The sequence below is a fragment of the Apteryx rowi genome, unplaced genomic scaffold, assembly GCF_003343035.1.
Source record: "Apteryx rowi isolate R43461 unplaced genomic scaffold, aptRow1 scaffold_513, whole genome shotgun sequence".
NCBI lineage: Eukaryota > Metazoa > Chordata > Aves > Apterygiformes > Apterygidae > Apteryx > Apteryx rowi.
The window spans coordinates 95,363-122,163 of NW_020450776.1; the positions used below are offsets into that span (position 1 = coordinate 95,363).

Here is a 26,801-nt window from a genome sequence, read left to right on the forward strand (position 1 = left end):
CCTTTGCTTTACATTAGGCAGCGTAGCACACATTAACCCGTGCCTCGTTCCAGCAGCAACAGCGGCGCCGGGCGCCCTGTTAGATTTGAAAGCAAATGGTGCCAGTTATAAAGTCACCCACTATACATCAGCCTCTTTAGTTACTCAGACAAGAGAGACATAATTCTTTCCTTGTCCTTACCCTTACACAAAATACAAAGTAATAATTTTGTCTCTGTTGTGCTGATTGACGATTATTTTCTTGAAAAGCCTCTTCGTATGGTGCAGGTAGGTTCATTTTAATTTTAATAAGAAGCTGCATGCATCTGAAAATAAAAAGTATTCACTTGTTCTTAAAGCAAGTTTGGTTCTTTTTTTTCGCACTTTTTGTAGAGACCTAAAACTGGACAACGTGATGCTCGATAAAGAAGGCCACATCAAAATAGCTGATTTTGGAATGTGCAAAGAAAATGTCGTCGGCGAGAACAAGGCAAGCACTTTCTGCGGCACCCCAGACTACATTGCTCCTGAGGTCAGTATGACACTGCCACATGCTGTTCAGGGCAGATTTAATACAATGATGTTAGAGCAGCAGCTGTTGTTAATCTTCCTTTGTAGGCTAATACTTCATAAATTTAAAGAAGATAATTAGCATGTAAAAACATTAAATCTCTGTGTTCTCTGTAGAAGGTACTTAATATTTGTAAATAAGCTCTGTCTGCAGTATTTATGGCAAGCTTCAAAAACGTGTTTTTGAAATGATAAAAGTTTGTGTTTCAAAAATTAATCTTCCCTTCTGCCTTTACACTGAGTGTACACGAGGGGCTCCCTCAAAATGAATATATTAGTACTTCAGATAAAGAAGAGGCATGTGTTGCTGCCAGCAGCCAAAATACAAAGAAAAAGCAGCTTGTACGGAGCATCTCATTAAATTAAAGTCCTTGTGCTCAGAGTTGTTTTAAAAAATATATGACTTGCAAAATAGTCCAAATAAGTCAGTTAGGTTCTAAATGGCATCAAAGTCTGTTTGCTACTAACTTGCTTTCATCACTACTTCTTCCCCCCTTCCCTTTCCTTGCTTTATCATCTTGTAAAGAAACTAGAGAAAGATGATTTCCAAGTACAGGGTGTTTAAAATTAGCGGATAAAATCTGTCAGTGAGAGCAAAGAGTTTGAGTTGTCCACATCTGCACAAACAGTAGCCAAGAATAAAACTACGGATGTACATCAGTGTCAACAACCATGCCGGACAGGTGGATTATTTTTCTTCTTTTCCCTAAAAATCCTAGTTAGTTATTTCCTCCTAAAATAACTTTTTTTCTGGCGTGTATGACATACAATATTATCAGGTTTTTGAAAAGCCTGAAATACATCCATCATGGGGAAGCTGCCTTTTACTGATTACCTGCCTTTCTCGCTCTGCTCCTTTCCTTCTGCGGAAAAAGATCCTGCAAGGCTTGAGGTACACGTTCTCCGTGGACTGGTGGTCATTTGGGGTCTTGCTGTATGAGATGCTTATTGGACAATCTCCTTTCCATGGGGACGATGAAGATGAGTTGTTTGAGTCAATCCGAGTGGACACACCTCATTACCCACGCTGGATTACTAAGGAATCAAAAGACATATTAGAAAAGGTAGGACTGGTGATCACTCATGGGATCGCGGTACTGTGTTTGTCCTAGGGACGGAGTCTGGCAAAAATAGCTAGACTTGTAAAAGATGCTGTTTATCAGGAAGCAAATTCTTAAAAGTGGAAAGCCAAATGAACTATAATGCTAATGGTTGGGCTACTGCGAGCAACTTTTTTTGTTCTGTTTAGCAGTATACCCGTTATTTCTTCTAGTGCCACCTACTGTTTGAGTAAACGTAAAAGCTTTACTGAGTATCTTGTTTTGCAGCTATTTGAAAGGGATCCAACAAGACGACTAGGGGTCACCGGGAACATCAGAGACCATTCGTTCTTCAAAACCATCAATTGGGCAGCACTAGAGAAAAGGGAGGTAGACCCTCCTTTCAGGCCAAAAGTGGTACGTGCTTTATTCTTTGTTCCTGCAGCAGTATTGCAGATGTCAGTCTTGGAGTGGTTGGGGGTGTGTGTGTGTGTGTGTTTTTCTAACTGTTACTTACCTAAACTATCCTGTTGCAGTTCTTTCTCACTTTTATAAACCAAACACATGTCTATCCCAAACCCCACTGCTCTTGGAGAGTCCAGTTATGAAATGACACACCTTTGACTGCCCCAAAAATCTTCCTACTGTAGTATTTAGACTGTCTCCCTATACAACCCCAAGGAACCTCTTCACTAATATCATCTTCAGGCAAATCAATTTAGTTGATATCAAATAACAGTTGATATCTGTCCTTCTTAAATATTTAAATCATTGGAGAAATGCAACATTTTGTATGCCTTAAGAAGTTAGCACTGTTGATAGTTTCCTGGATTTTTTTTCTCCTGTATTGCCATGCTGGAGAAGGACCAATACCTTTGAGCTACTCAGCTGGTATTTTCTCTGTATAAGCATTAAATCTGTGCTTTTTCAAACTTGGCCTAGAGTCTCCACCAGGGCAAAAAGATGCATTCTGTAAACTACTACTGAACATACAAGAACTCTTTGTAGCACATGCGGCTAATGTTACCTGAAAAGCATATAAAGAACAGAGCAGACACTACTGTGATATTCTGCGTCAACATGGGCAGCTGCTGCTTCACCTCATCTTCAATTAGTTAAAAATCCAAAACGGTTTTCCTCCGTCCCATGCTGGTACAGATAAAGTGATCTGGAGGTAACACAGTCTCTTTAAAACGTGCTCACGTACTCGACGCAGGAGAGTTGCTCCAGTCAAGAATAGGAGGTTCACGTAGTATGTTCCCACGCACTCGGGAAACGTGAGGACCCTGCAAGCGTAAGCTTTGGAGGTTTGGAATGGAAAACTTGGTCATCTTTAGTAATGCGAATTCTCATGTAACAGTCACAAATGTTACGTTTTATCCAGACACCAAGCAGCTGTCATAATGCATCTGAGTTTTTTTCTGAACAAGCACAGAACTTAAAATGCTTTCCAGAGTTTAAAAAAATACTGGTTAATACCAAGAAGTCTTCAGCTTAAATGTAAATGATTTGCTTTTGTCCCCACAGAATCTTTGGGTAATTCAATGAAACTTTATCACAAATCCAGGTGGTTCTTTTCCAAAGCTAGTCAATGCTATTTGTTTTCAGCTAACAATAAATAATTGCCAAGCTGTAATTTTATACTGTTGTTGCAACAGGCATAGAGATAGAGGAGCTATTTTTTTTTTTTAAATAGTTCAAGATACCATTTGCTAAGGTATTGTATTTAGCAGTTAGTTAGTTTTGGAAGGGGGGAGGGAAAAAAAAGTTTGCTGCCACTGCCTCAAACTATCTTCCCTCTTCTTTGTTTAACACAGAAGTCAGCAAGCGACTACAACAACTTTGATAGAGAATTTCTGAATGAGAAGCCAAGATTATCTTACAGTGACAAAAACCTGATTGAGTCCATGGATCAGTCTGCATTTGATGGATTCTCTTTCATTAACCCCAAATTTGACCAGATCCTAGACAAATAGTCTCTGCTCAAGTCGGACTTTAAAGCGGGGTTAAGTTTAAAAACAGAGAACTTCAAGTGTTAAGTGTTACACAGTCCAGCGATGTTGTCAATATTTCAGAATAATACACAGTAGTGTGATTACTTATGTGTAACTGCTGATTTATTGGCAGTGTTCTTTTATGCATGGTTGGGTTTAAGGTATGTGAATCATGTGCATTATTTTCTCTATTTGGGAAAATGTAAATTCTGTTTGGTTACTTGAATGTAGTTATGTTATATAAATATGCTGTATATTTTGCTCGAGAGAAGACATCAGGGAACAGATGATGTCTTTTTAAAAAGTGTTTGAGCCCTTGGTTCTTTTATTTGTCTTCAATTAAAAGAAAGTTACATTAAACTTTCATTCTTGGCTTTATGATATTTTTTCCTAGAAACATTCAATTAAACTCCAGTTATCTTATCTTTAAATGGGAGTAAAACATAATAATTCGTAAGCCCTCATGATTTAAAAAAAGAATAATAATATGAAGAATTAGGCAAAAGGATCCACAGAATAAACAGTCCTAAGACACTAGCTGCTGTTGGAAAGAGTTAGCTCAGCACCACTCTTACTACTTTTTTCTAAATGCAAAGTCCCTCTCACCAAAGCATCCAGTGCTAAACAAACAGAGGCAGGACTACCCTTGGGGATACACCATTAGCTATTATAATTAATAAAACCTCAAGTTACAGCATTACAAATGGAAAATTAAGGAAAAAATAAGAAGCAAACTTTTTCCTTCCTACAAAAAGCTTTTTTTTTTTTTAATTCGCATGCTACACTAGCTGCAGTCAAATCTGACTTGTGCAGCACCGCGGGAAGGTGTTCGCAAGTGCCAGATCTGCTGTGACAATTCTCCCCTTCTCCCAGGTGCCTGGCTGCACTGATTAGTCCAAATATTTATTCCGAGGAAGTATAGGCATAAGACATTTTGGCCTAAGTATCCAGCAGCAGCAGCATACTGCTGGGGAAAACAAGCTTCCACTGCTAAATTCTACTTCCTTTTAATAGAAATAAACCATATGATCACAGTGCCTTACCAGAAGGAAAAACAACTCAATTCAGTTGTCGTGTAGAGCATTAGGACCACTTGTGTCGCCTGCTGCAAAGGGCGCACCGTGTTGAACTGCCAAGCACAGAGCCTTCCTTCCCCACCTTTATTTGCTCGATTGTTTAATACTTGCTGTAAAAAGGGTTTAAAACAAAATCTGCTTTGCTACAGCCACTTCTGAATTTTGATTTTTTAACTATTTCTGCACACAAATGAGAAGGAACAAACTAAGATGCAATTACTGCAGAGCTCGGTCAGAAACTCTTCTGCTTGCACCTAGCTAGCAAAATAGAGCCTGAGGGAAGACACCATGCTACAGTCCCTCCGACTTCGCTCAGAAGCTTTCCGCACCCGCTAACCCCATTGCAAAGGCTTCAGTTTGTCACCCACTGAGCAGGCAGGCAAAGTCATCTGCTGCGTATCAGTTTGTCCGGCAGTTACACAAACCAGCCCGTCCAAGCTTGTGGGTAGCTTCAGCCTTAATTCTGCTGTAAAAGCAGGAGAAAGCTATCGATCTCCCTTCTTTCTCAATAAAACTTGCTGTAGACTCAAAAAAAAAAAAAACAACCCAGAGTGATTTCTCTGTTTTTCCTCTAATGAACAGCTCTACCTTATTGTTACAATCCAGCTAACTCCAGGGAGACTTGGCTATCATACAACCAGACAGCAGACTGGACCGTGAGACCGTAGGCGGCAATTTTGGATAGCTCGCTCAGGTCACCAGCCCCCAGAAAGCACAGCCCCGCGCGTCCTGCGGCTCTGGGGACTCGGCCTGCCGGATCGCTGTGCCGAGGGCCACCTGCTGGACAGGCAACAGACCGAGCAGCTCCAGCAGCATCACCGCCAAGTCCTCAAAGCACACTGGGATGAAGGCATTCCAGAGATGATGATAACCCTTTTTAATGTCCAGAGCTTAAAGCTTAATGTCCAAAGCCTTAAAACTTTCCTTAAACAAAAAAGCCTCACACCAACACATAACTACATAGTAGAGCTAAAAAAAAAATAAGGACACACTACCACATATTTGAAACAAGACCAAAAAAACCCCCAAAAATCACTCTGAATAGGTCATAAAAGATATACACTATCCCCCGTGAATGCTATCCACAAGTATAAGCTAATGAACAAGATCAATATTAAAATTTAGACTCATGGCTCTCGAATCGCCAAGTATTAATTAATTTTGCTCTTACCCTTCAGACCGGCAAGACAAGCAGGACACCTGCAGCATCAGCTTCAGCGCGCTCTCCCTAATCAGCACGGGCAAACAGGTCCAGGGCAGCAGCGTTCTCTGGTGGTGTTCAGCGCTCTCCAAAAAGCAGCAGCATTTGGAAGGCTGCATTGCAATGCGGTGGCTTTACAAGCGCAAATCAGCTCTTAAACACCTCAAAACACCAATGGATAGCTTAAATGAAAATTCATAAATCTTACCTTTCTCCGCCCTTTTGTGCAAATCTTGACTCGTGCGAATCTGAAAGACCCGCCGAGCTTTTCCTTCCGTTACCGAGTTTCTGCTGCTTAAACGCTAGGGAGGTTCATGGTTGTGCCTGGCAGCGTATAGCAACCCATGGAGTAATTTTAACTTAATTCTTGTGCTCGTTTCTGTACCACCTCTTCTCAACAGGCTATGGTTCTTGCAGCTTTGAAAGCCGTGGCAGGCTGCTGACCTGCAGGACTATCTCATCAGCACTTTGGCTGCTGCAAACGGACAAGGAAAGAGGCACGGACCCGCGCACATTCCAGCACTCGATCTTTATTACTTGGATCAAAGGTCACAGGATTACATTTGTCTAGAAGATTAAGATGAAGGCCAACTAGGTACGAAAAGAGAGTTTAATCCCATCAGAAGGCTGCATCTGACCGAGCAAGTGCATTAACAGTCAAAATAGAGTAAAATAAAAAGGGGTAAAACATACAAGGGCAGGAACGGGCTTTCGCCTCCCCTGTCAATGCCAGGTCACTCTGTACGGGTGGCCAGGGACAGCGCGGGAGGATGGATACGCCTTTCGGACCATGAAGGTACCAGGCAGTTTTTACAGTGTGTTTCCAGAAAGGTAACTGCCCCGGGGAGACCCGACCACTCGCTCACAATTTACATTCTTTGTCCGCTGCTGTTTGCTCTCGCCGGCGAGCAAGGATCAGATGCAGCCAACGATTTAGTTAAGCTCCTAAAGTAGAACAGACAACTTCATACTTTTTTTTTTCTCTTCAAGTATCAACATACAGTTTATTTACACCTGTATACAATTCTTTTTACTGAACGCCCGCTTCATAAAACACTCATCACAGTATATTCCAAAGCCGCCTATAAAAATCCCTACTATACATAAAACATTTAGCCTTAAAGAATTTTACAGCACCTCTGAAGGGTTGGAGAGGTAAAACGAAGAAGGGGAAGGGAGGGGGGACGCAGCGCAAGCTACCCTGGCCAGCCACATTCGAGGACGAGGACACTCCACGCTCTCCTGGGAGGAAACGGGGCGCGTGGGCTCCGCTGCCCCCACGGGAAACCTTTCCTGCCGCCACCTTTCTCCAGCCGGGTCCGCATGCTCAGGAGGCGCGGAGCCACCTGCTTGGCTAAGCTCAGCAGGAAAATACCGCCTTCTGGGGTTTGCTTTCTCTAACTGAGGCTGAACTCTGATTTCCTCCGTTTAAAAGCTGTGAGCTCCTCGTCAGGGCGGGATGGCGCAGGGTCGCACGGGGGCTGGCTGCGGCGTAGCCGCGCTCTCCCATACGAAACATGGGAAAGCCGAGGGGGAAAACTATTTGCACAGCTTTGCCCCCGGCGCAGCCTCGGCTGCAACGCATCAATAAAGTGCTCCGAGCCGCGCGCTGCGTGGTCCCTCTCCTCAGACAGCAACTACAAACACAGCTAAATTAATAAAGACCTTAAATGCACATTACTGAACGCATGGATCACGTACAAAAAGACAGTACAGCTTGAAGCGAGTGCTTCTGGTCATTTAGCATCCAATACTTTCCTCTTCTGAAATGGAGTCTAGTTATATGGCTTGCTTCCGGAGCGGAATATATTGCTGAAATCAGCTTATGACGACAAATCACAACAGCAGCATGTTATTTTATAAACCCTGCACAAACAAAACACATTTAGCCCTTGCCCGCAAAGCAACGTTAGCGGGGCCCGGCATATCACACAGGACACGAGCAAATAAATCATCGGCATACATGGTAACAGTTCCATTAAATGAAAAGTCATTTAAAGGAAAAAAAGCACATTCCCACGGTCGTTCTCCTCATTTCCCGGACTAAGAGCCAGCGACCGTGTTGCAGCTTGCTGCAGTTGTCTAGTAATGCACACGATACATCGACATGGTACAGCTACCCGGTGTTGGCCTCGACAGACACAACAAATGCCATTTTTAGCACTGGAGTTGCTCAAAAACAAATTAAAAAGTTAGGTGTGCCATTTAAAAAAAAAAAAAAAAATCAGAATTTACTCCGTTTTTTTCTTGCGTGAGTTGTTAGAAGGGTTAAACTCCACTAAACCTTTCTTGACTCTTTCCTTACCTATGCACTGAATGTGGCTGTAAAGAAAAACGTATAGTTTGTGTTGAAATTCATTCCAAAAATTGCCTAAAAATCACAGCACTGAACGAGATACAGGCAGTATCTTGAGCCTTTGCTGGGCTGCGGCATTTCCCTCCAAGTCTCAGAGAAGCTGCTCGTCCTGCACCGTAGCGGCAGCAGAAAGGGCTTTTCTCTCTCTTTAGATTTATTATACAAGTCTGCTGTCTATACTTACACCCATGTCCCCCCAAACGGGTTATTTAATACTGTCTCTCCGCTGCAGTCCGAAATGCAGTCGGCCTCCGGAAAACGTTAAAACCTTGCTAAAATAGCAGAAGCTTTTGGAAGGGAAATCGAGTTCTAACAGTTGCATTGTCACAACGCAGGGAAAATCTCCCCATTTCCAAAAAGTTTAGGTTTCAGTTGGCAAACCCAGGCTCAGCTCAAAGCGCAGAAGATAACACAGCCGAGAAGCTTTCCAATCTGAAGTAGTTTTACAACATGGAGCCTCCAATGCCCAAAATGCAGAATTTCACATATATTAAATATGCCATCGAAAAAAGCCCTCCATCTAATTCTAGGCAATCATTCACAGTAAAAACAAAAGGACTCTTAGAAAAACACTTAAAAAAGAAAGTGAAGTCTAGTTAAAACCTGACAGTAAAATCGACACAGGTAATTAACTGCCTTGCAGTATCCACAGATGAACACTAAAAAGCACTGAAACTGCACAAATTTATGTATGAAAATTTAAAACCAACTATACTCTGCTCCCCAGAAATATTCTTAGTCCTCACCGACACCTTTCGGCCCTGGGAGTTATCCAGGACGACGGGTTTTCTCCAAAGAAGCAGAGCCACATTCAAAATGTCTTAAAGTGTAGGGGAGGCGCCTTGCTTCCAGCTTGGTTGACGGTCGGTGCTGCCTTCTCCGTCCCCGCGGACCTGAGCTATTCCCTAACACTCTTGGGATGGGGAAGGGTTGTCGCCGCCGGGAGCTGGAGCTATAGGTGGTTGGGTACCGTCCGCAACGCTTCTTCTCTGGACCGATCCACGCCGACATTCTGCCAAAGAAAGACAAAAAGGTCTTAAAGCGAGGGTCTCGCGGGCGTCCTGCTTAACACGCAACTACGATGCGGGCAAAAGATGAGCAGGTTTTAACACTTATTGCCTCAAAATGTCTTGAGGAACAAAACGAAAGGTCCCAGCTTAGAAACATAATTCAGAAGCCATGCTCAACCTTCATCCCAGCCACTACGTTCCCCACGGTGCCTGAGCTGCCAAAAAAAAGCATCGCAAGAGACACGTATCTCACTGGGTTTGGTAGGACATTCGGTGCCCCTGCACACTATACGCAGGTGACATTGCTATGCTTTAAGGGTTGTTTTTTTTTAAGCACTATCTCTTCTAGTGGTTCAGACACACTTACAGCATAAGAGGAAAAAAAAAACACATGGCAAAAGTCATAAACCAGACAACAAAAATAACTGACCAAATTTGGAAACCCGTTTCTCCTTTGTTTAGAGCAAACCCCAGGAAGAAAACTATTTAACAGCAACTGGAAAGTTAATTCTGGTCTTGTTTGCAAGCAGTTAACTCATTGGAAGGGCTTCCTAAAGATCTGGTAATGCAAAGTCTAAATTCATTTCAGGATGCGTGGGCCCGTCGGCAGACATCTCATTGGCATCAGATAACCAGTTTCAGTGGTTTTGCAACCGCATTTCGTAGCTTTTACTTTCAAGGCAAGTCTCTTCGGTGCACATCCAACTCAAGGAAAAGGAGACTCACTAGCACACAGGGAGGCCGAATCAGACCGCGTACACCACTCCATCGTCAAAATGCATCAGCTTGAAAAGCAAGTCGCTCCCCTTCCCAATATCCCCATATTTCTAGGATTTTCAGCCGTTTCTTCTCAATACAGGAGATAAGAAGCACTACTAGATTTGATCTGGGGTTGAAACGTGCCTACACCTTTTTCGTCCTCACCAATTCTCCTACGTTAACATCAATTCTTTTCCTTCAAATCAGCTTTTAAGCTCTTGGGCAAATCAGCCTATTTCCCACCCTGAAAACACAAAGATTTTTAGGACACCTACACGACTGCCGTGGGGCCGAGTTGGCCAAGTTCTGCGATTCTCCTCACCCCCCAGCACACCTCCCACCCCGCTCTAACCTCTCACTTTGAAGAAAAAAAAAAAAAGAAAAAAAAAGATTGAGTAAGTCCTATTTCAGAAAGGAGCTTCTACAGGCAGCACCCCTTTTGCAACCCAGGACACAGAAACGGTGTCGCCATCTGTCCAAGAACCTGGCAAAACAAGTCAAACTCCGCATGACCACCACAGGGGAAAAAACAAAAACACAACCATGCTGGCATTTCTTTCATTTGTCTATATTTTTCTTAACATCTGACGCAACACTTGGAGCACAGTTAACACATGCAGTAATTCCTTGGGACTGTGACCACGTGAGTGTCTCCACAGGCAATCCAAGAATATTGGCAGAAATCTTTTAAGCGGAGCATCTGCTGTTGATTCAAAAGCAATGAAACGGAGCATGAGGTACCCCAGGAAGCCAGAGGTACCAGAAATGAATCCACAAGCAGCAAGAACTAGAGAGATATAAATAGAAATGATGGGGTCAAGACAAGGCAGAAGACACCTTTCGTTGCCTTAAGCTGTATCAGATGAAAGCAGCATCCTGGCAGCTGAGACAGACTCAGGAGGAAAAATATGCAATCAAGAAAGCTGAGAGCAAGAAGTCCTTCAATCCGAGTTGGGGAAAAGGAGGCAGAACAGAAGCATACTGAACCGTCACACCGAAAAAACTAAACTCTGCCTAGGGCTCCTGGGTCATCTTAGACGTGCATTCAAGATACCTAACTGCAAGAGCAGATGGAGCGAGGCTTAGAAAGGGACTAACAGCCCTTTTAATGGTAAAGGCTTTCCAACGTGGAGGAATCTTTGGAAGCAAAAGGTCTCCCTGCAGCTGCTCAGCCAGCCCATACTCAACACACCTGCCCAAAATTACCACTCCAGGAAAACCCCAAAATTACTACTGCGATGCATCAACACCAGCATGTTCTGGAGAGCTCGGAAAAGACAGGAGTGGGAATAAAAATAAACAAAAAAAGTATTTTTTTGGAACAGTATTTCTACCCATGCTTTTGGGCTCTCCGCAGCACACACAACCAAGGCACACAAATTCTTTGGAGCATCGAGTTAACCAGAGCCAGCAGGCACGTGTCATTTTAAATTCAAAAAGCCAGGTTTTCTTAGACCAGAAAAACCCCAAAATATTCGTAAATGGACTAAACACTCGATTTGACCAGGTAAGACACAGGAGGCAGCTTAGGTACAGCCTCGCTGCTGCTCGCTGCGCCCTGGCCGGGGCACGCTGCCGCACTCAGCCTCGGCCGGTGGCAGCGCACGCTCCCGCGCTGCCGCACCACCCCAGCTGCTCACCGCAAAGGTTTCGGCCTCGTCCCGCGGCGACCCGGCCATCTTCCTGTCTTCGTTATACTCATCTCCGCTTTGTGCGTTATTTTCTACCGAACGCGGCCTCCTACCACCACAAAGTGCCGTGCGTTTCGTAACACGCCAAAATCTGGCATTTTACTCTCACTTTTATTAACTCTGTGCAATCTCAGCAACAAAACTGGGAGCTTTAGGATAAAGGCTCCTCCAGGAAAGGAGGCTCTAAAATGCAAGGAGCCACGAAGAAAGCTCTAAGCGATAAAGTTTGTAAGGGGCAGCTGTACCTAAAGAACAACGCAGAACAGAGGCGTAAGCAGCCCGACGTAAAGTGCTCTTATCAGCCAGCTTCGTGGGGAACTGTCGCCGCCGCTTCCCACCCAGCACCAGGCCTTTTCTCCGCTAAGAAAACAGCCTAGAAAGGACTATTAAGCAATCTGCTCCGCTGCCATAATAGGAGCCCGCTTAAAGTGCAAAACCGCCTTTAAGCATCCGCTCCGCTATAAACACCTGCACAGCGAGCGCTGCGTGCGGCAAGGACAACAAGCAGCTTCAGCGCCAACGGCGGGCACAGCCCCAGGAAAGCAGGCGGGCAGCGGCTGGCGAGGTTTTCCCACAACAGAAGTCTTTGAAAGATTTTAGCTCCATTGGAAATTTAGTTTCAAATTGCACAGTATTTCCTTAGTCAGGAACCACGTAGATGAAAGCATTCAAAGTCATCCCAATACGGCTCTCAGCACCCGCCTGGGGCCAACGTCCCTGCACACCTCGCAGGGATGTTGCCCCACTGCCGGGTAGAGAGAAGCAACTGGACTCGCTAATTAACTGTGCAAGCAAGTTCCTCTATGGTGTTTTTTCCCCCTACAGCACATTGGAAGAAGTTGGGGCAACTACAACTCAAAAAAGTGACATACAAGTCACACCGAGTTCACGAAAGAGAGAGGAAAATAATTCAGGTTCTCCTATTCCAAGCCTAGGACAACGCTTTAATTAGATGTCGAGTGGTATATAGTGGGAGTCTCTCTGGCCAGCAGGTTGTTTAGATATTTAGGTATTAAGATATTTAGGCATTATGATATTTAGGCATTACATTATTATATAGCATTCCTGAATGCTATAAACCTCTGCAGACTGCAGTGTAATTTTAGAAGGGCAAATGTTTTTTTCCAAAACCCTGATTTTGGAAAAGTGGGCCATCTGAGAAACTTCCCTAACAGATAAAAGCTTTACACGACATGCCATTCTTGCTTACTTTTAAGATGAAAAGAAGCCCCTCGGAAAGCAGTTCAAGGAATCGGCCATTTACTACCTTTCCCGGATTCGATGCTACACAAATGAGGCTGCCTCAGCTGCAGAGATGCTTCTGGACTGTCTCATTTTGCCCACCCACAATGCCACAAAGGAGGGCACCGGGGCACAACACCGCACCTCACATGGACTGTGGTCTCTCCATCACGTAAAAGATTTTGTTGGAATAAACTTCAGGATTCGCATCCCAGCAGCTCTTTTGAGAGGATGCACCTACTGCAGGGAGGGCAAAGCCTCCTATTTCAATCCCTTTCAAGGCAAGTCAACCCACAAAACAATCGGCATAACTCTGCTCCCATTTTCTGAGATGTTCATCACCTCTTACTGTAGCCTAGGAAAAAATCTGGGTGCCAAACATATGAAGCAGAGCTGCAAACACTCGGCAGTCACCCACGTCCTTACGAGAAGTGGCACTTGAGCGCAGCGCCCCGGCTGCACGCCGGACCACAGAGCATGAGGCAGACCCTTGGGAAAGAAAATGCGTCTCAGCTCCAAGCTCTGGGTTTAGCAGATAAACCAGGCCTGGCTGCTGCCAGCCACCAAAGGGACCACATTTCAGGGAAGTCCAGGCTCCCCGGGCAGCAAACGGTCTAGCTCAAGCCAGGGGAACTCATCTTCTTCTCCAGGACCAGCAAGCTGATTGGCAAACGCTAAAGCCTACTTAATGCAAAACAGCTGTTAAGATGAGTTTGACATTAAAAATATTTACACACATTCCTATACCTTGAAAAACTGTTCTGGAGCTACATGGGAATTCGCCACCCTCTTCCAAACAGCACAACGTTAATTAGCACATCTAGAGGACTAGTGCTATGGCTCAGCAGGACTAAAACTTTACCGTAACTATGAATTGTTATTTTATGCTACAGAGCAGTCCAATCACTCCCAGGGGCACTGAAATAGGTAATACCGGCATCCAGAAAACACACTGCAAACTTTTTCTCGTCTTACACAGGATGTTCGACTTTGTGGCTTTCATGAATAAACACACTTCAGCTAACAGCAAATGACTGCTGGCTGTTCCAGTAGTCTTCAAATCAATGCTGCACGATCATTAGGTTACAGCAATCGAGAAAAACAGCATTCCAGTGAGAGCCAATTAACGTTCAGCAACTCACCCACATACATTAACCAACGCAATACAGCTTTATTGTGCTTTGATTTTTTTTTTTTCAAGCCATGCGCTATACAAATATTCAGTTTGGGGGTTGAGTTGTTCATTTTTTTTCCTTTTATTTATTTATTTTTATTTCAAAGTGATTGGAATGATTAGTTTTTCAATTTATTTTGAAGTAGTAGGATGAAAACAGCACCCTCAGTTCGAGAGTTGATCAGGACACAGGATTCACTGATGAGCAGGGACTGTTACAAGAGCGTCCTCAGGAGGTCTGGAAATGTCTACATTCTGTGTAATAATAAAAATACAGAGGAGAATATTTATCATGCAGCAGTAAGAGCAACAAAAATCCCAGCTTCCTTCACAAGTACACAGCTGCATTCAGTTAAAAGCAGAGATTTCCCCCCCCTCCCCAGACAGTGCAGCAGACTGAGAGCTGCTTGGTGTCCCTGGACTAGACAGCAGGAAAACATATTTACAGTAATCACTGATCCCATGCTGATAATCTTACCAAAAAGTCAGTTCATTCATATTTAGGAGGAAGTCTTTTAGAGGCCCAAGCAGGAATCCACTTAAACACGTACTTAAGTACATATACTTCTATTCAAAATAAGCACTTGAGTTCCAAGAACTTTCATTGCTTTCCTGAACTATGTCATACACTTATTCTCCAAGGGAAGATTTTCCATTTGTTTGTATTACAGGTAATATGAAAGTACAAATCCTACACTTGAGAAAATAAAAAAATCTCTTCCCAGACACCTTACCAGCGCACAACTGATCACACTGACTAGGTCTCGCCTGATTTTGCAGAGGGTGTAGGAAAAAAATGATCACGTTCAAGGCAGCAAATTGCTCCAAACAAAGCCAAAAGTAGAGCACAGCCAAATACTCAGGCTGGGAAGCAGAGTTTGGACTGCAGCTGCACCGAACAAGTCTTGGGAATCAGGCCTACCATGGCCTCACACCATGGCCCATCATCAGGCCTACCATGGTATCACCTCATTTAAATCTCAAGCGACTGCTAAATGGGTCTACTACCAAGAATACAAACCATGACAACTCCTATTTAAGATCTTGATCTAAGATTTGGCCTGATTTAGGCCAAAATACTGCCAATTCTCGTAATCCACTCTTCGAGCTTCGTGAGTCTGTTTGTCACACCCTGGGGGAAGCAACCTCAGCTTTCCATAACCTCTCCCCCTTCCCTCTGAAAGGAAAAAGGGGGCTTGGGGTTGGTTTTCTTGACACCTCCCTATTTGTCATTCACTGACCAAGACGGAGGTGCAAAGTAGACATTTTACCCCACTGCTTCTTTTCTGGCCCAAAGAGAGGACCCAAGCAACAGCTAAAGCAATTCCACTGAATTATTTTCCATAAAAAGACTAGACTCCTTCAATGGAAAAGGACAAGAACTTAAACCACTACAATGCTGACAAGCGCTCGTGTTAAATCTGTTTCAGACAAATCATCGTTATATAATGAAGTTTACACGTACTATAAACTAATAATCTAGTACTTCGCCTGCATTTCTGCAACGTGAAAATATGTATTTTCAGCTAAAGCAGACAAGGACTGCACTGCTCTGAAATACTTGATCTGCCAGGGACCACAAATGACTTGTGTGGGCACAGAGCAGCACACTGGGCAGGTCCTAATCAAATAGCTTCTCTGCTTAACAGTGTTACTACCTGCAAAGCTATATTTAATTAAATGCTTTGGCTTCAAGAGAGTATTTGAAAATTTGATTTGATGGTAGTAATTAACATTTTCATAGGTTTTGTAAATGAAAGCTTTTGAAATATTTATAGTGCGCTGAGCGGCAGAGAATCAACGCAGTCCTTCATCCAGCTTTACTTAATAAGGTGACATGGCCCATATTTTCCTGCTTTGGGTTTCTTGGGGAGAGCGGGAAGGTCATTTGGGGGTTTTTGATGAAAGAGTCTCTGCTCTTTTTTTTTAATTCATAGAAATCAATCTATTTCTCTTCTAAATAAACAGCTGTGTGTCCACGGCAGTGCAACCGTCTGCGTGATCCCTTATGTACACCTGAAACACAACTTCCCCGCACCAATGCCACCATCAGCATCTAAGTTTTGCAAGACACGTTTGGAGATTGAGGTAGAGCTTAATCCTCAAAATTCACATCTTCAGTTAGCTGACTGCTATTTCCAACAGCAACTCCCCCAAAATCTTAGCAAGGTGTAAATTCAGCTGTGGTGTTTTACCAGGCAAACTAAAAAATGCTCAATCCATCTAAATCACTTAACACTTCATCATGGATATCACAACACCTGCTTTCAGACATCTGAATTTATTTTCACCACACTCATCCAACACCTTTCAGGCACCATGAAAACACAGTGGGCTTCCTAAACCTAGCAGACCACGCTAAGACACAGGAGTGGGAAAGCACAAAGGTGCAGGGGAGAAGGGGATGGAGCGGAAATAAAACAGCCCAGCTATTTGATGGAAAAGGTCTTGACTACAAACGACCAAAAGTCAGTATTTTCAGAACTCAGAACACCCAAGCCATTGAAATAAAACTTCTTTGCAGATCCCTCTGGCATGGTTTACACACAACCGCCACAAATGCATACCCTCACATAAGTAAGGTATTTTATGGCATGTGCCTAATTGCATACACAGATACAAACTCCTTTATCTTTATACTCCTTTTCACCCTAAGCTATTGTTCTGCCAGGCACCACAAAGAGCCCTTTTTCCTCCCGCTACCAAATTGGCTTTTAATTCACCAGGGGACACTGCTCATTTTTAACTCCCCGGGGCAACCGCAGCAAGGGGTCAGTGCCGTACCTAGCAGCACGAGCGTGGGGAGCCGCAAGGGAGCCAGACATTTCAGTCACTGCCCGTTTTGCATAACTTTTGCAATGCTCACCTTTTTGCAATGCTTCACCGCAGCCTGACACCCCATCGCTGCTTCTATTTTACAGACAGGCTCAGTTCCCTTTTCCCAGTTGCTTTGCTGCATGCCGAGACCCAGCCTTCCTCAGCGCTGCTTTTCTAAGCAAGCAGCAACCATCGCAGTGATGAAAAAGCCGATGCTTTCATTATTTATGCTCCCCAAAGTAAGTGTGGCATTAACAACGTATTTCTGACTGCACTCTATTTACTGACGCTGGCTCACAGAGACTGGAAGAATTGTACAGTTTCCAGATTGATAATGTATCCTCATACTCTATTTGTGTGTGTGTATATGTATATAGGTATGTATGTAGATATACATATATATACACACACACATATACACACATACACTGCATCTTTTTGGAAGATACAAAACAACTCCCCCTAGCATATAGGTAAGGCCTATTTGCTCAATAAAAAAAGATTTGCTTTCTCAACAAGCTGGCAGCAAAGCTGGATATGTAAAATCAAGTACGTTCAGCAGAGTTATAAAAATCATTTCTAAACACGAGGACAACAGGAATCAGCTCAGATGGTACATCACACCGAGTTCTCCGAGGTGGAAGATAGTCTTACCTCAGGTTTATCTCTATGCGTGTTTACAGCTTCCACGTTGAGGAATATTGATTCCACTTTACATCCTGCGGAGAGAAAACACATTTTTAGAATCAGTCTGCTTTAAAAACAAAGTCACTGTAAAGATGCAATCTAATTTTAAACTGGTGAAGGTTAATCCCTTTTCTCTTGTGATTTATACCAGGATTTCCTAAATTCTGAAGAGCTTTAGCCTGAAAGTGAATCAACTCCACGAGAACAAATATTGTGCCCGATCTGATAACCCCTCTCATATTCCCACCTTAGCTTTAATATTGTTTTGAAAAATGAAACACAAATATGCATTTTTTAAACATACACAAACAACATTCCATGAGAAAGTTCCTACTTGTAGTTTTGTTTTTAAACATCCTAGTCTCGTTATAATTTCATTGTAATACACAATTTAAATACTGCTCTCATTTTTTAAAACTTGAGAATGATCAGGAGTTGCTAGCAACCCCGGTCCTCTATGCACAGAAAACAAGAGTATTAACTCCACCAGCTAAACGGGACTTCGAGGCTGACTTCTGAAAAGGGACGTTCCTCTTAGCCCAAAGACAGAAAACTCCAAAAAGAAAAAAAAAAGAAAAATCATCCAGTCAGAAGAGACAAACATGATTTAGTTAGGATAAGCTGACCCACCTAGAGAATTGTAATTACCCAATATAATCTGTGGCCATACTGTTTTCAACAACTTTAAATTGCCAAACACAATCAGACCTTAAGACGCTTTTTACATCATTAACGTAATTTTTTATAAACTACACAACATTCACAAATAGCCAAATTCCTCTGACATACCACACCTAACAGAGTCCATGTCCTGCCACAAATGACAGACGAGGTTTTCAGATTTTTCTGTTCACTGCCTTCCTAGGATAACTACACATTTCATAGAACTACTACATACTGGGAAAATTTTAGCCTTTCCTTAGAAGCCACTGTACTTTCAAAAAAGAAACCTAATATAAATTAATAAGACAACTACCTGCTTCCTTGGAGAAGTCTCTTCTGAGGAACCCCATTTGCTGTGGTGAGCAAACACTGCAGGAGGGCCACCACTCAGGGAAGGATTCCACAAAAAAACAGATTTTAAGGGGAAAAAGTACACGTCTACCACTAGAAGAACACCCTCATAATCTTTCTGTCCATAGACACATTGAGATCCCTGAGAAGAAGCAAAAGCAAGCTCTGATCCCCGATACTGGCCATTGCTAAGGACTGCTTGCACACCAGACCTGCTTCCGCAGAGACTTCTCAGTCCTTACTATTGACCGAGTCCAGCTCCTGAAAAAAGTTATCCTATGCTAAGCTTTAAATATAAAATATAAATAAATATATTTTAAATATAAAATAAAGGCACATCAGTTACTCCATTGTTAATCACCACTGGGCATATTCATAACTCAATTTAACCATGGAGGTGCAAGTTCCTACCGACAGCAAGACACCGTCTCTCCTTCTCGGGCGTTCCCAGGCCGCCCGCCCGCCCCTGGGCATCCCTATAACCACGTTACACCATGCGGGATGGCTGGGTAAAGGTCTCATTCCCCCGCGGCCCACGACAGAGGGGCTCCTGCTGCAGGCCAAGCGCCGGGGAGAGCAAGCCCCACGGGAGGGGGGTCCCAGCACGGATTAGCCAGCAGGGACTCAAGGTACCATGTCTGATCACGCGTCCTCTCTCGCTGGATCCAACTCACCGACCAGTCTGAGATGGTTTTATGGAACTATTAGCATCTAGGAAGTTTTACAAAGCCCTTTTTTTCCCCCCCTCCAGACAGTCATGTTCCAAAAAGCAGGTGGACTGAAGCGTCCTTCCTAATCAGACATAGGCACCCAACACTTTAAAATGGAAACCACAGCATTTCCTTCACTGAAGTCCAAAGGGCAAGGGTAGCATTTCACATGGCCACTTCTCCTTCCTCATTTGGCGTGACAGTGTAACACTGAAAACATTCAAGCGCCCTTGCAATTTATATGCAAAGTCACCTGGCTCTTCCCCTAAAAGAAAATAACCCCCAAACTTCTCTATAACACAGCCCAAGGGTGGTGTGCGAGCCCAGGAGCGCCAGGCACCCCCAGGGCGCGGGCGGTTCTCAGTCACTGCGGGCCACCCCCGCAGTTCAGCTCACAACTATTTCTTCAGGCAGATTGCACAACCGAAGAGCTGTTTTGCTTGTCTTATCTGCAGCACAACAAAACACAAACTATGGCTCACGACTGCTGTTTTTCAAAGCCAATAATCAAGCACAGCTTTGCTTTTTCCATGACTCGCTCAAAACCCCACTACCATTTTTGGCACTCTGTCTCCTGCTAAGTCAAGCAGACATTTCTTCCCGTCTATAAATTATTTTCTGAAGCATGATTAGATATCGGAGCACACGCTCGAGCCATCATTTTAAGAAAATCATCAGCAGCAGACACAAAACTTAACTAGCCATCGGCCTAAAACTGGTACCTTCTCCCAAACTTCCGAATCCCCTGAGCTCAGCACAGATAACAACTGCTGACCAACGCATGCCAACAGCAACAAGGCGAGATAAGCCCTCCTGCTAGTGTGAAGGTCCACGGACAAATCCTTGAGGAAAACAAATCCAAGTTATTTAAGGGTAGCAGAGGAACACCCTTGATAAGATGTTGAAGCTACCTAATTTAACTTTGCCTGTCATCTCTCGAAGCTTCTCTGGCAGCCCCAGGCCTCCACTAACACATGCGCAGTTTCTGGCATAATGCAAAGCAGATCAAACCCAAAGGATTCACCAATTTCAGCAAAGCTGTACAGGCAGACACATGAAGTCAAACCTAATAGTCCCACTGGGGTTCACAGCAAGATAAATTTTAAATGTGCTTTAATTAAAATACTTCAAACTTTACTGGTGACATGGACAATAGTATCTACTAATGGTGTATTTAAAGTTGTTTGAAATACTACTTACCATAAGCCACCGGGGTTAGCTTTAAGACAGTATGCAGCGGGCACTTGAGGTAAGGCAGTTGTTCTGAAAATTTGAACAAGAAATTACGTATGAAGTACAGATTGCAAGAACATTTTATCTTTTCTGAAGCGTTACAGGCCAACCCTTTAAAAGTTCCTTAACTGGCAGTGTATCTATTTTCTTTCCTAGCATGCAATTAAAACAGAGGAGAAAAAGCAACACTGTGGCATTTCAAATAAGTAGCTCAAAAAAAGCACTTATCAAGTAACATGAGTGGGTCAAACATGAGAAAGTCTCTTTGCTTACTTCCCTCGCACAAATGCACTCTGATGATAAAGCAAATGGTCAGAATTTGGTGTTTGGCACCTCGGTTGGTAAATTTTGAAGATGTCTCAGCAGGGAAAAATAGACTCTTTCTAGCACATGGGAGAAGATTTACCTGCAGGCTTGTCAAGAAAATAGGCAAGCAAACAGCGCATGACAGCTTGGTGACATATGACAAGCACGTTCTCCTGCCTTTCAAGCTCCATAATGACTGGCTCCAGCCTCTGGACAAGATCTTCATAGGACTGGCAGGGAGAGAAACACACAGCACATGAAAAGGGGAAAAGCAAATCTATATATGGTGGGTATTCATTTCATATTAGTCATCTTCCAAATGTTTTGTTAATACGCAGACAAATACTGTAGTAATTAGTTTTCCGTAACTTAAAAACACAGTCTAGCTCCTGCAGGCTATGCAAGAGCGTGCCTCCTTCGTGGAAAAGCCGCATTAAATTAGTCACCGCGCTCAAGAATTCCCACAGCAATCCCCAGAATTTAAGTCAGGGCTGCTGCCAACGCGCAGGTTGATTTAAGGACTCTGTTTTTCCATACGTCAGCTTCAGAGGGGCGTCCCACGCATGCAAAGTCTGCAAGCGCAGGGCACAAGGGAGGCTGCACCGCAGCGACTACGCACCCCTTGCCCTGATGCACATTAAGTGTCCTCACACCTCGGACACGTAGTTATGGCCAGGGAAGGACCCGCTGAAAGCTTCTCTCTTCCCCGTAAGGCCGGTATGTTTGCACGTGCAGTAAGTTGAAGCCTTGCCATCATTTTTCCTGCTGAGGGACCAGCATAAAAATGATGCTGACAAAATCAAATCTCTCAATTGTGGATTTTTTGTTTGGTTTTTTTATTTGTTTTTTTACACTTACTGTTATTTTTCAAGCCCTGCCTCAAAGCTAAATGGTCTGGGCTCAATACTTGCAAGTTCCTATGTGCTTTCATTTGGAGAAAGGAATGACCTTTTTATTTAGTCAGAAGTGGATTTTTTCTTTCTGACAGCTAGCATGCATGTACTTAAGAAGATACAGAAGTCCTTCACCTTAAGAGAGGAAAAAACAGCATACCTCTCCCTTAGGGTATCTGTATCTGTATTTGTCTTGGTCTCTCAGTGCAAACTCGAGCGGATAATTTTCCTGTATTTCTTCATATGTCATTTCTTCACATACTCCCTACAGGTAATAAAAATAATTAAAAAGCACACATTTCCAACAGCACAAAAAGCAGATATCACTCTTATAATAAAATCAAACATAAATGTCCTTTATCAAATGTATTTTATTGCTCTTTGATGCCCAAAACCAAAATCTTCGCACAAAATGAACCGGGCATTCAGCTGGACCCAGACTTGGCTAGAATGGAGCATTAAATCACCATATGAGTGAGCTTACATATATGCACAAGTGACATCACTATATGAGCAAGGTTACATTTTTATCTATTGCAACTGCTTACAGACCTTACGCGTGCAGCTGGAAAATGTCAGATGCCAGCGATGCTTTTTGCTTTCTAATCCCCATCTACCAAAAATTACTCAGCATCACGACTTTGCCTGGGAAGTGTTTTAATGGGAAAAGACAATCCAAATCTAAATCAATTAAGGCAACTTTCAGAAAATATATAGCCTTGTTAAGAGGAATTAATCACAAACTTTCCAGCCTCTAGAACTGCCGCTTTAATGACCTTCCATCCCACGAAAGCCTTGCTATTGCAAAACAAAGTACTTCCTTCTCCCCTAGCAAACAAAGCCGCTTATTAGACATTCAGAAAAGAAGAACTTACTGCATCTATCTCGTTCAAAACCTTCCACTGCTCGTAAGGCACTCCCAAGGCTTCAGCCGTCTGGATTGTCCTTTTCATCTGACTGGTCCAAACCTTCAGGTCTTTGATATTTTGCTCATTAATAAACTGTGCCAAGCTTTTGGCAAACTGAAAGAAAAAACACGAGGCACTGAATGAGGGCTCAGAGCCAACCTCCTGCGCTCAGTTTGGAAGCCGCAGGCTCTGGGCCTCCCTAAAAACTCATTACAGCTTTTCAAAAAGGCTCCGTCAAGGCTTTTGCTAGAAATGCAACACTTTCTGTTAAGCCAAGGGGAAGAGGGGAAGGAAGGAGTACAAGAAAGACACGAACCTACTGCAGGTCCTAACGTTATCTCCAGGAATTCTCCTTTCACCTTTAACTTGTGAACCCTCCCGATTATCCAACACACATCAGGATTAAAAACTGGACAGTAAAAAATAACGCCTCTTTTGCAACTGCTTTGTGCTCTAGGATAAACACAAGTTTCGAGGAATAGAATGAAATGCAGATAAAAGAGCACCCACCAAACTGCGACACCCAAAGTGTGCCCATCCAGCTGCATCCAGCCCACAAACATAACTAAGAAACCCTTTCTGCGTTAAGATGAAAAGAGGGTAGGGGGAGAAAGTGCAACTGCACAACACAACACGCGTATATATGCACAGATGCAGGCAAAATCCAAAGTCCCAGCGGCAGAGGAGGCACGTACTTCTTTGCCCCTGACGGACAGCCCAGGATCTCCTCCTATTCTCCCTTTCAGGTTGAGCTCGCTTTCCCCGTGCCGACAGAGGTAGATTGACCGAGGAGTCACGTGGATATTCATGAGGTAGTAGACAATCCGGCTCTGGATGTGATCCATGACTCTGTTCACAAGGTAGCTCCTTCCAACATCCATAATTTTAATGTAAGAAAGGTCCCTTTCGCGAGCAAACAAAAACATACGTAAGATTCCACGTGTTTTTTATTAGCGTCTCCCAGGATCCTCCCACCCTCTCACTCATCATAAAACCAAGATGTTGTTCTCCGGGTTACAAACACACTTCCCACAGCACGTGTGTGTCTGATCGTGCGCCAGGGCCAAAAGGCGCCGTCACTATTTACCCGTCTCAGTGAATCCTTCCAGTAAAACTGCAGCATCAGAAGGGCTACCCTGAAGCAAGACATTTTTTCAACCACTCTACTAACAACTATATATCAACAGTACTATAATTCACCCACCACTACCTTCTCCCAGCACCACACAGATTATAATTTCACTTATTCATCCTTATCCTTTCCTATCCGAGTTATTAATTTTTGAGTAGCATCCAGTTTAAAGCGGGAAAAAAGTCAAAACTAATAAGCCTAAAATAAAGCGCGGCTGGTGTCTAGAGATGCATTTCGGATGTCACACCATAAGAAAATAAGAAAATTTATAATAAGAACACACGAAGGTGTTAAGAAACAAGCATCACCACTTTATCTCTGATGCCATTCTCCGGAGTTAATCATTACTGATTCACACAGGCACAACCGTTTGGTCCATCAGAGAGAGCACATGCATGAGCTGATCTGACTGAACCAGCTTCACATCACTTACACTCAATTACATTAAAACGCACCTCGGCCTTCTCTATAGCCCCGGTCCTGCAACGAGCCAGGAGAGGGACATCCCTGGCATGAGCGCAGCTCAAGTTCTCATTCTGCAAGACCCAGGCTGTACCAAGAACAACACGATTCATCTCTACCTTACTTTCAGGTGTTGAATGTGGATGAAAAACAGTTGAATGCTTTGGGAGAAGGGCAAATAATCTAACTATGAACATTTCTCACAGCCCTGAGCTTGCAGGATTATTTGCCCGGGCAAATAAATAAATTTGGAAATGACATTTTGTAAGGCTGGTGTGTTCAAAATTCATCTCAGCCACATTAACAAATTGAAGTTATGTTTCCAAATCACTCAGGTCTGCTCTACACACTAATAAAAAAATAACAAGCAGTCACCACAGCTAGTCTGGAATCATTTCTAAGCGCAGGCTCTATTCCAGAAGAACCACACCATCCTCCAAGTTGGAAAACAGGAAAGAGTATTGTCCCAGAGTAGACTTATTAGCCAATTTTCCTCAGACAACCAAGTTTCCAGGCTATACCTCCATAATCTACTCTAATTTGCCAGAGATAAGAAAGCTCAAACCATCAAAAAAGCATGATTTGAAAACACTAGTACCCAAAGGGATGCTCCATCCCCTAATGAAACATCTTAAGATAATGTAGTTGTGACCGCAGTACTATTCCACCACTTACTTGTCAAGAGTTTCATCTAGAGTCTCGTATGAGTTCTTGTAGCACTCTATTCTCTTCATGAAATCTTCCGTTGCTTCATCATTACTACAATCAACATAGTCCGGACTACCCAGTTTCACTTGCTATTTAAAATAAACCCAGGGGAGTACATGAGTTTCTTTTCTTTTTTTTTTTTTTTTTTAAGAGAAGTTWAAARAAACAGGAGTTGTGATAAAAAAAAAACAGAACACACAAACTTATTTTCTGAAAGTTAATAAAAATACACATAGAGCAAAAACACCTATTCTTCACAGAACTGAACTTTTGCATTAGCATATACACGGATGCGAAAATACATGAAAAGGAAAAATGCTCCATTAATGGGAGCTAATGATTTTTCCTATCGGAAGTTCTTCTAACGTAGCTTTAAAAACACTGACCTACTTTAAGCTCCTGACTTAAAAGCCTCCAGACTAAAAGCAGTTAAAGCAAACTTTCCAGTACTCACCACAATGTTTGCGGCTATGACCTCTGGATCTACGCACACTGACTCAACAAAAAAAGTCTTCAATCCAAACAGGAAGTCATGCGGACAGAAGGAAGGAAGGAAGAAGATGCATGAAAACGCCTCTGGGGACTAACACACACAACCACACGTCTGTTTTTCTGTTAACCCCTTTTGAGCAGGGCCATGCCTTAAACTTCCCTCTGCGTACTCAGAAAGCCTCCTTTCCCTCCACATGCTCCCATCAGAAGTCCATGGCTCGCCATTCTCCAAAGCGTTATGCTCTACACTATTTTCCCCAATGATGCTTAAAAGCGGGACAGTTTTGAGGCGAGAAATACTTAGGACGGAGAAAAGAGAGAAATAAACGGGGAGAACGCAAATTCAGCCATGCAAACAGTAACTAATGTTTCTGGAATAAATAACGTAGGACTCCTTCAACTAATGGAGCAGAAGAGGTTTGTGTTTTGCTCCCTCAAAGGTGTATAGAAGCAAGAGTAGAGCAAAGGGAAGACTACTATTTTTTGCTAAATGCAAAACAATCCGGGACACGAGGCAGAAAGCCACATAAAATCTTTGGTGCGTACAGAGCTAACATAAATTTCCCTATGTGCTTCGGCAGGGAAGACCCAAACTGCACCGAGAACCGCACTTTAAATAGTTATTGCTAACATCACACTTAGAATTATAGGTTCAGGATGATCCAAGTGAAGCCACGGCAGAAAAGAGATCAACTCCAAACTGTATAGACTTTAAACACAAGAGAAAGGAAGGTGCAGTGACTCTGTTCATCATATAAACAACGCTCTAAAGCACAAAACTATCTATGGATGCATCGTATAGACACAAGGATGTGGCCCGTGCTAGCGCGTCCCTCCAAAAACAGACAGGGCTAAGGGGCAAAACTATCACTGTGCTGCTTTTCCAAGTATTAGCTCAGAAAACCTTTGCTTTCGACTCACCTTATATCCATTTTCTTCGCCAAATTTGTAAATAGTTTCTCTACGTTCTCGAGTCGTGTTTGTGGCATCAAAGACCTAGGAGAAAGAGAGAGGAGGGAATTCAAAAAGCATCATTAAAAACCCCTGTGAGAAGCACCGTGTTAGCAACAACAAAAATAAGGCTTCAAAGTCCCTCAATGTGAAGGAAACCCTTCTGCTTTCCTCTACCCCACTGCCCTTTACTACGTCAGGAGACTGCTATCGCCAGAAAAATATCTAAACAAGCATGAAAATAAGTTTACTATCTGGTTCAAGGCCAGGCTCTGCTGAGATATCTCACCCTGATCAGAGAAGCTCCCAAAGTGACGTTAGGTTATGTTTCTATGGCAGCCTCTTACCCTGATAAATAGAAAGATGCCCTTGAATTTGCAGTCACATAGCGTTAGG

General features: G+C 43.2%; 2 protein-coding genes across 4 annotated transcripts in view; one reads left to right on the forward strand and one right to left on the reverse strand.

The window, feature by feature from the left end:
• PRKCD (protein kinase C delta) overlaps window positions 1-3,949 on the forward strand; it is a 64,570-nt gene extending 60,621 nt beyond the window's left edge. For both annotated transcript variants that reach the window (XM_026080275.1, XM_026080277.1), the window contains exons 15-18: window positions 373-511; window positions 1,425-1,613; window positions 1,878-2,006; window positions 3,407-3,949. In XM_026080275.1, coding sequence (XP_025936060.1) covers window positions 373-511; window positions 1,425-1,613; window positions 1,878-2,006; window positions 3,407-3,565 — 616 coding nt within the window. In that variant the 3' untranslated portion in view covers window positions 3,566-3,949. The remainder of the gene's footprint in view (window positions 1-372; window positions 512-1,424; window positions 1,614-1,877; window positions 2,007-3,406) is intronic.
• Window positions 3,950-6,383: 2,434 nt separating this feature from the next.
• The window catches only part of LOC112972978 (6-phosphofructo-2-kinase/fructose-2,6-bisphosphatase 4), a 29,189-nt gene continuing 8,771 nt past the window's right edge, over window positions 6,384-26,801 (reverse strand). Inside the window, exons 5-14 of one of the 2 annotated variants that reach the window (XM_026080273.1) lie at window positions 26,376-26,450; window positions 25,417-25,473; window positions 24,930-25,051; window positions 23,356-23,563; window positions 22,628-22,774; window positions 21,913-22,017; window positions 20,960-21,089; window positions 20,521-20,583; window positions 17,564-17,628; window positions 6,384-9,228 (exon numbers count right to left, since the gene is read on the reverse strand). In XM_026080273.1, the coding sequence (XP_025936058.1) occupies window positions 9,169-9,228; window positions 17,564-17,628; window positions 20,521-20,583; window positions 20,960-21,089; window positions 21,913-22,017; window positions 22,628-22,774; window positions 23,356-23,563; window positions 24,930-25,051; window positions 25,417-25,473; window positions 26,376-26,450 (1,032 nt within the window). In that variant the 3' untranslated portion in view covers window positions 6,384-9,168. Of the gene's footprint in view, window positions 9,229-14,065; window positions 14,348-17,563; window positions 17,629-20,520; window positions 20,584-20,959; window positions 21,090-21,912; window positions 22,018-22,627; window positions 22,775-23,355; window positions 23,564-24,929; window positions 25,052-25,416; window positions 25,474-26,375; window positions 26,451-26,801 lie in introns of those variants that run through there. The other variant, XM_026080272.1, reaches the window with a different exon arrangement.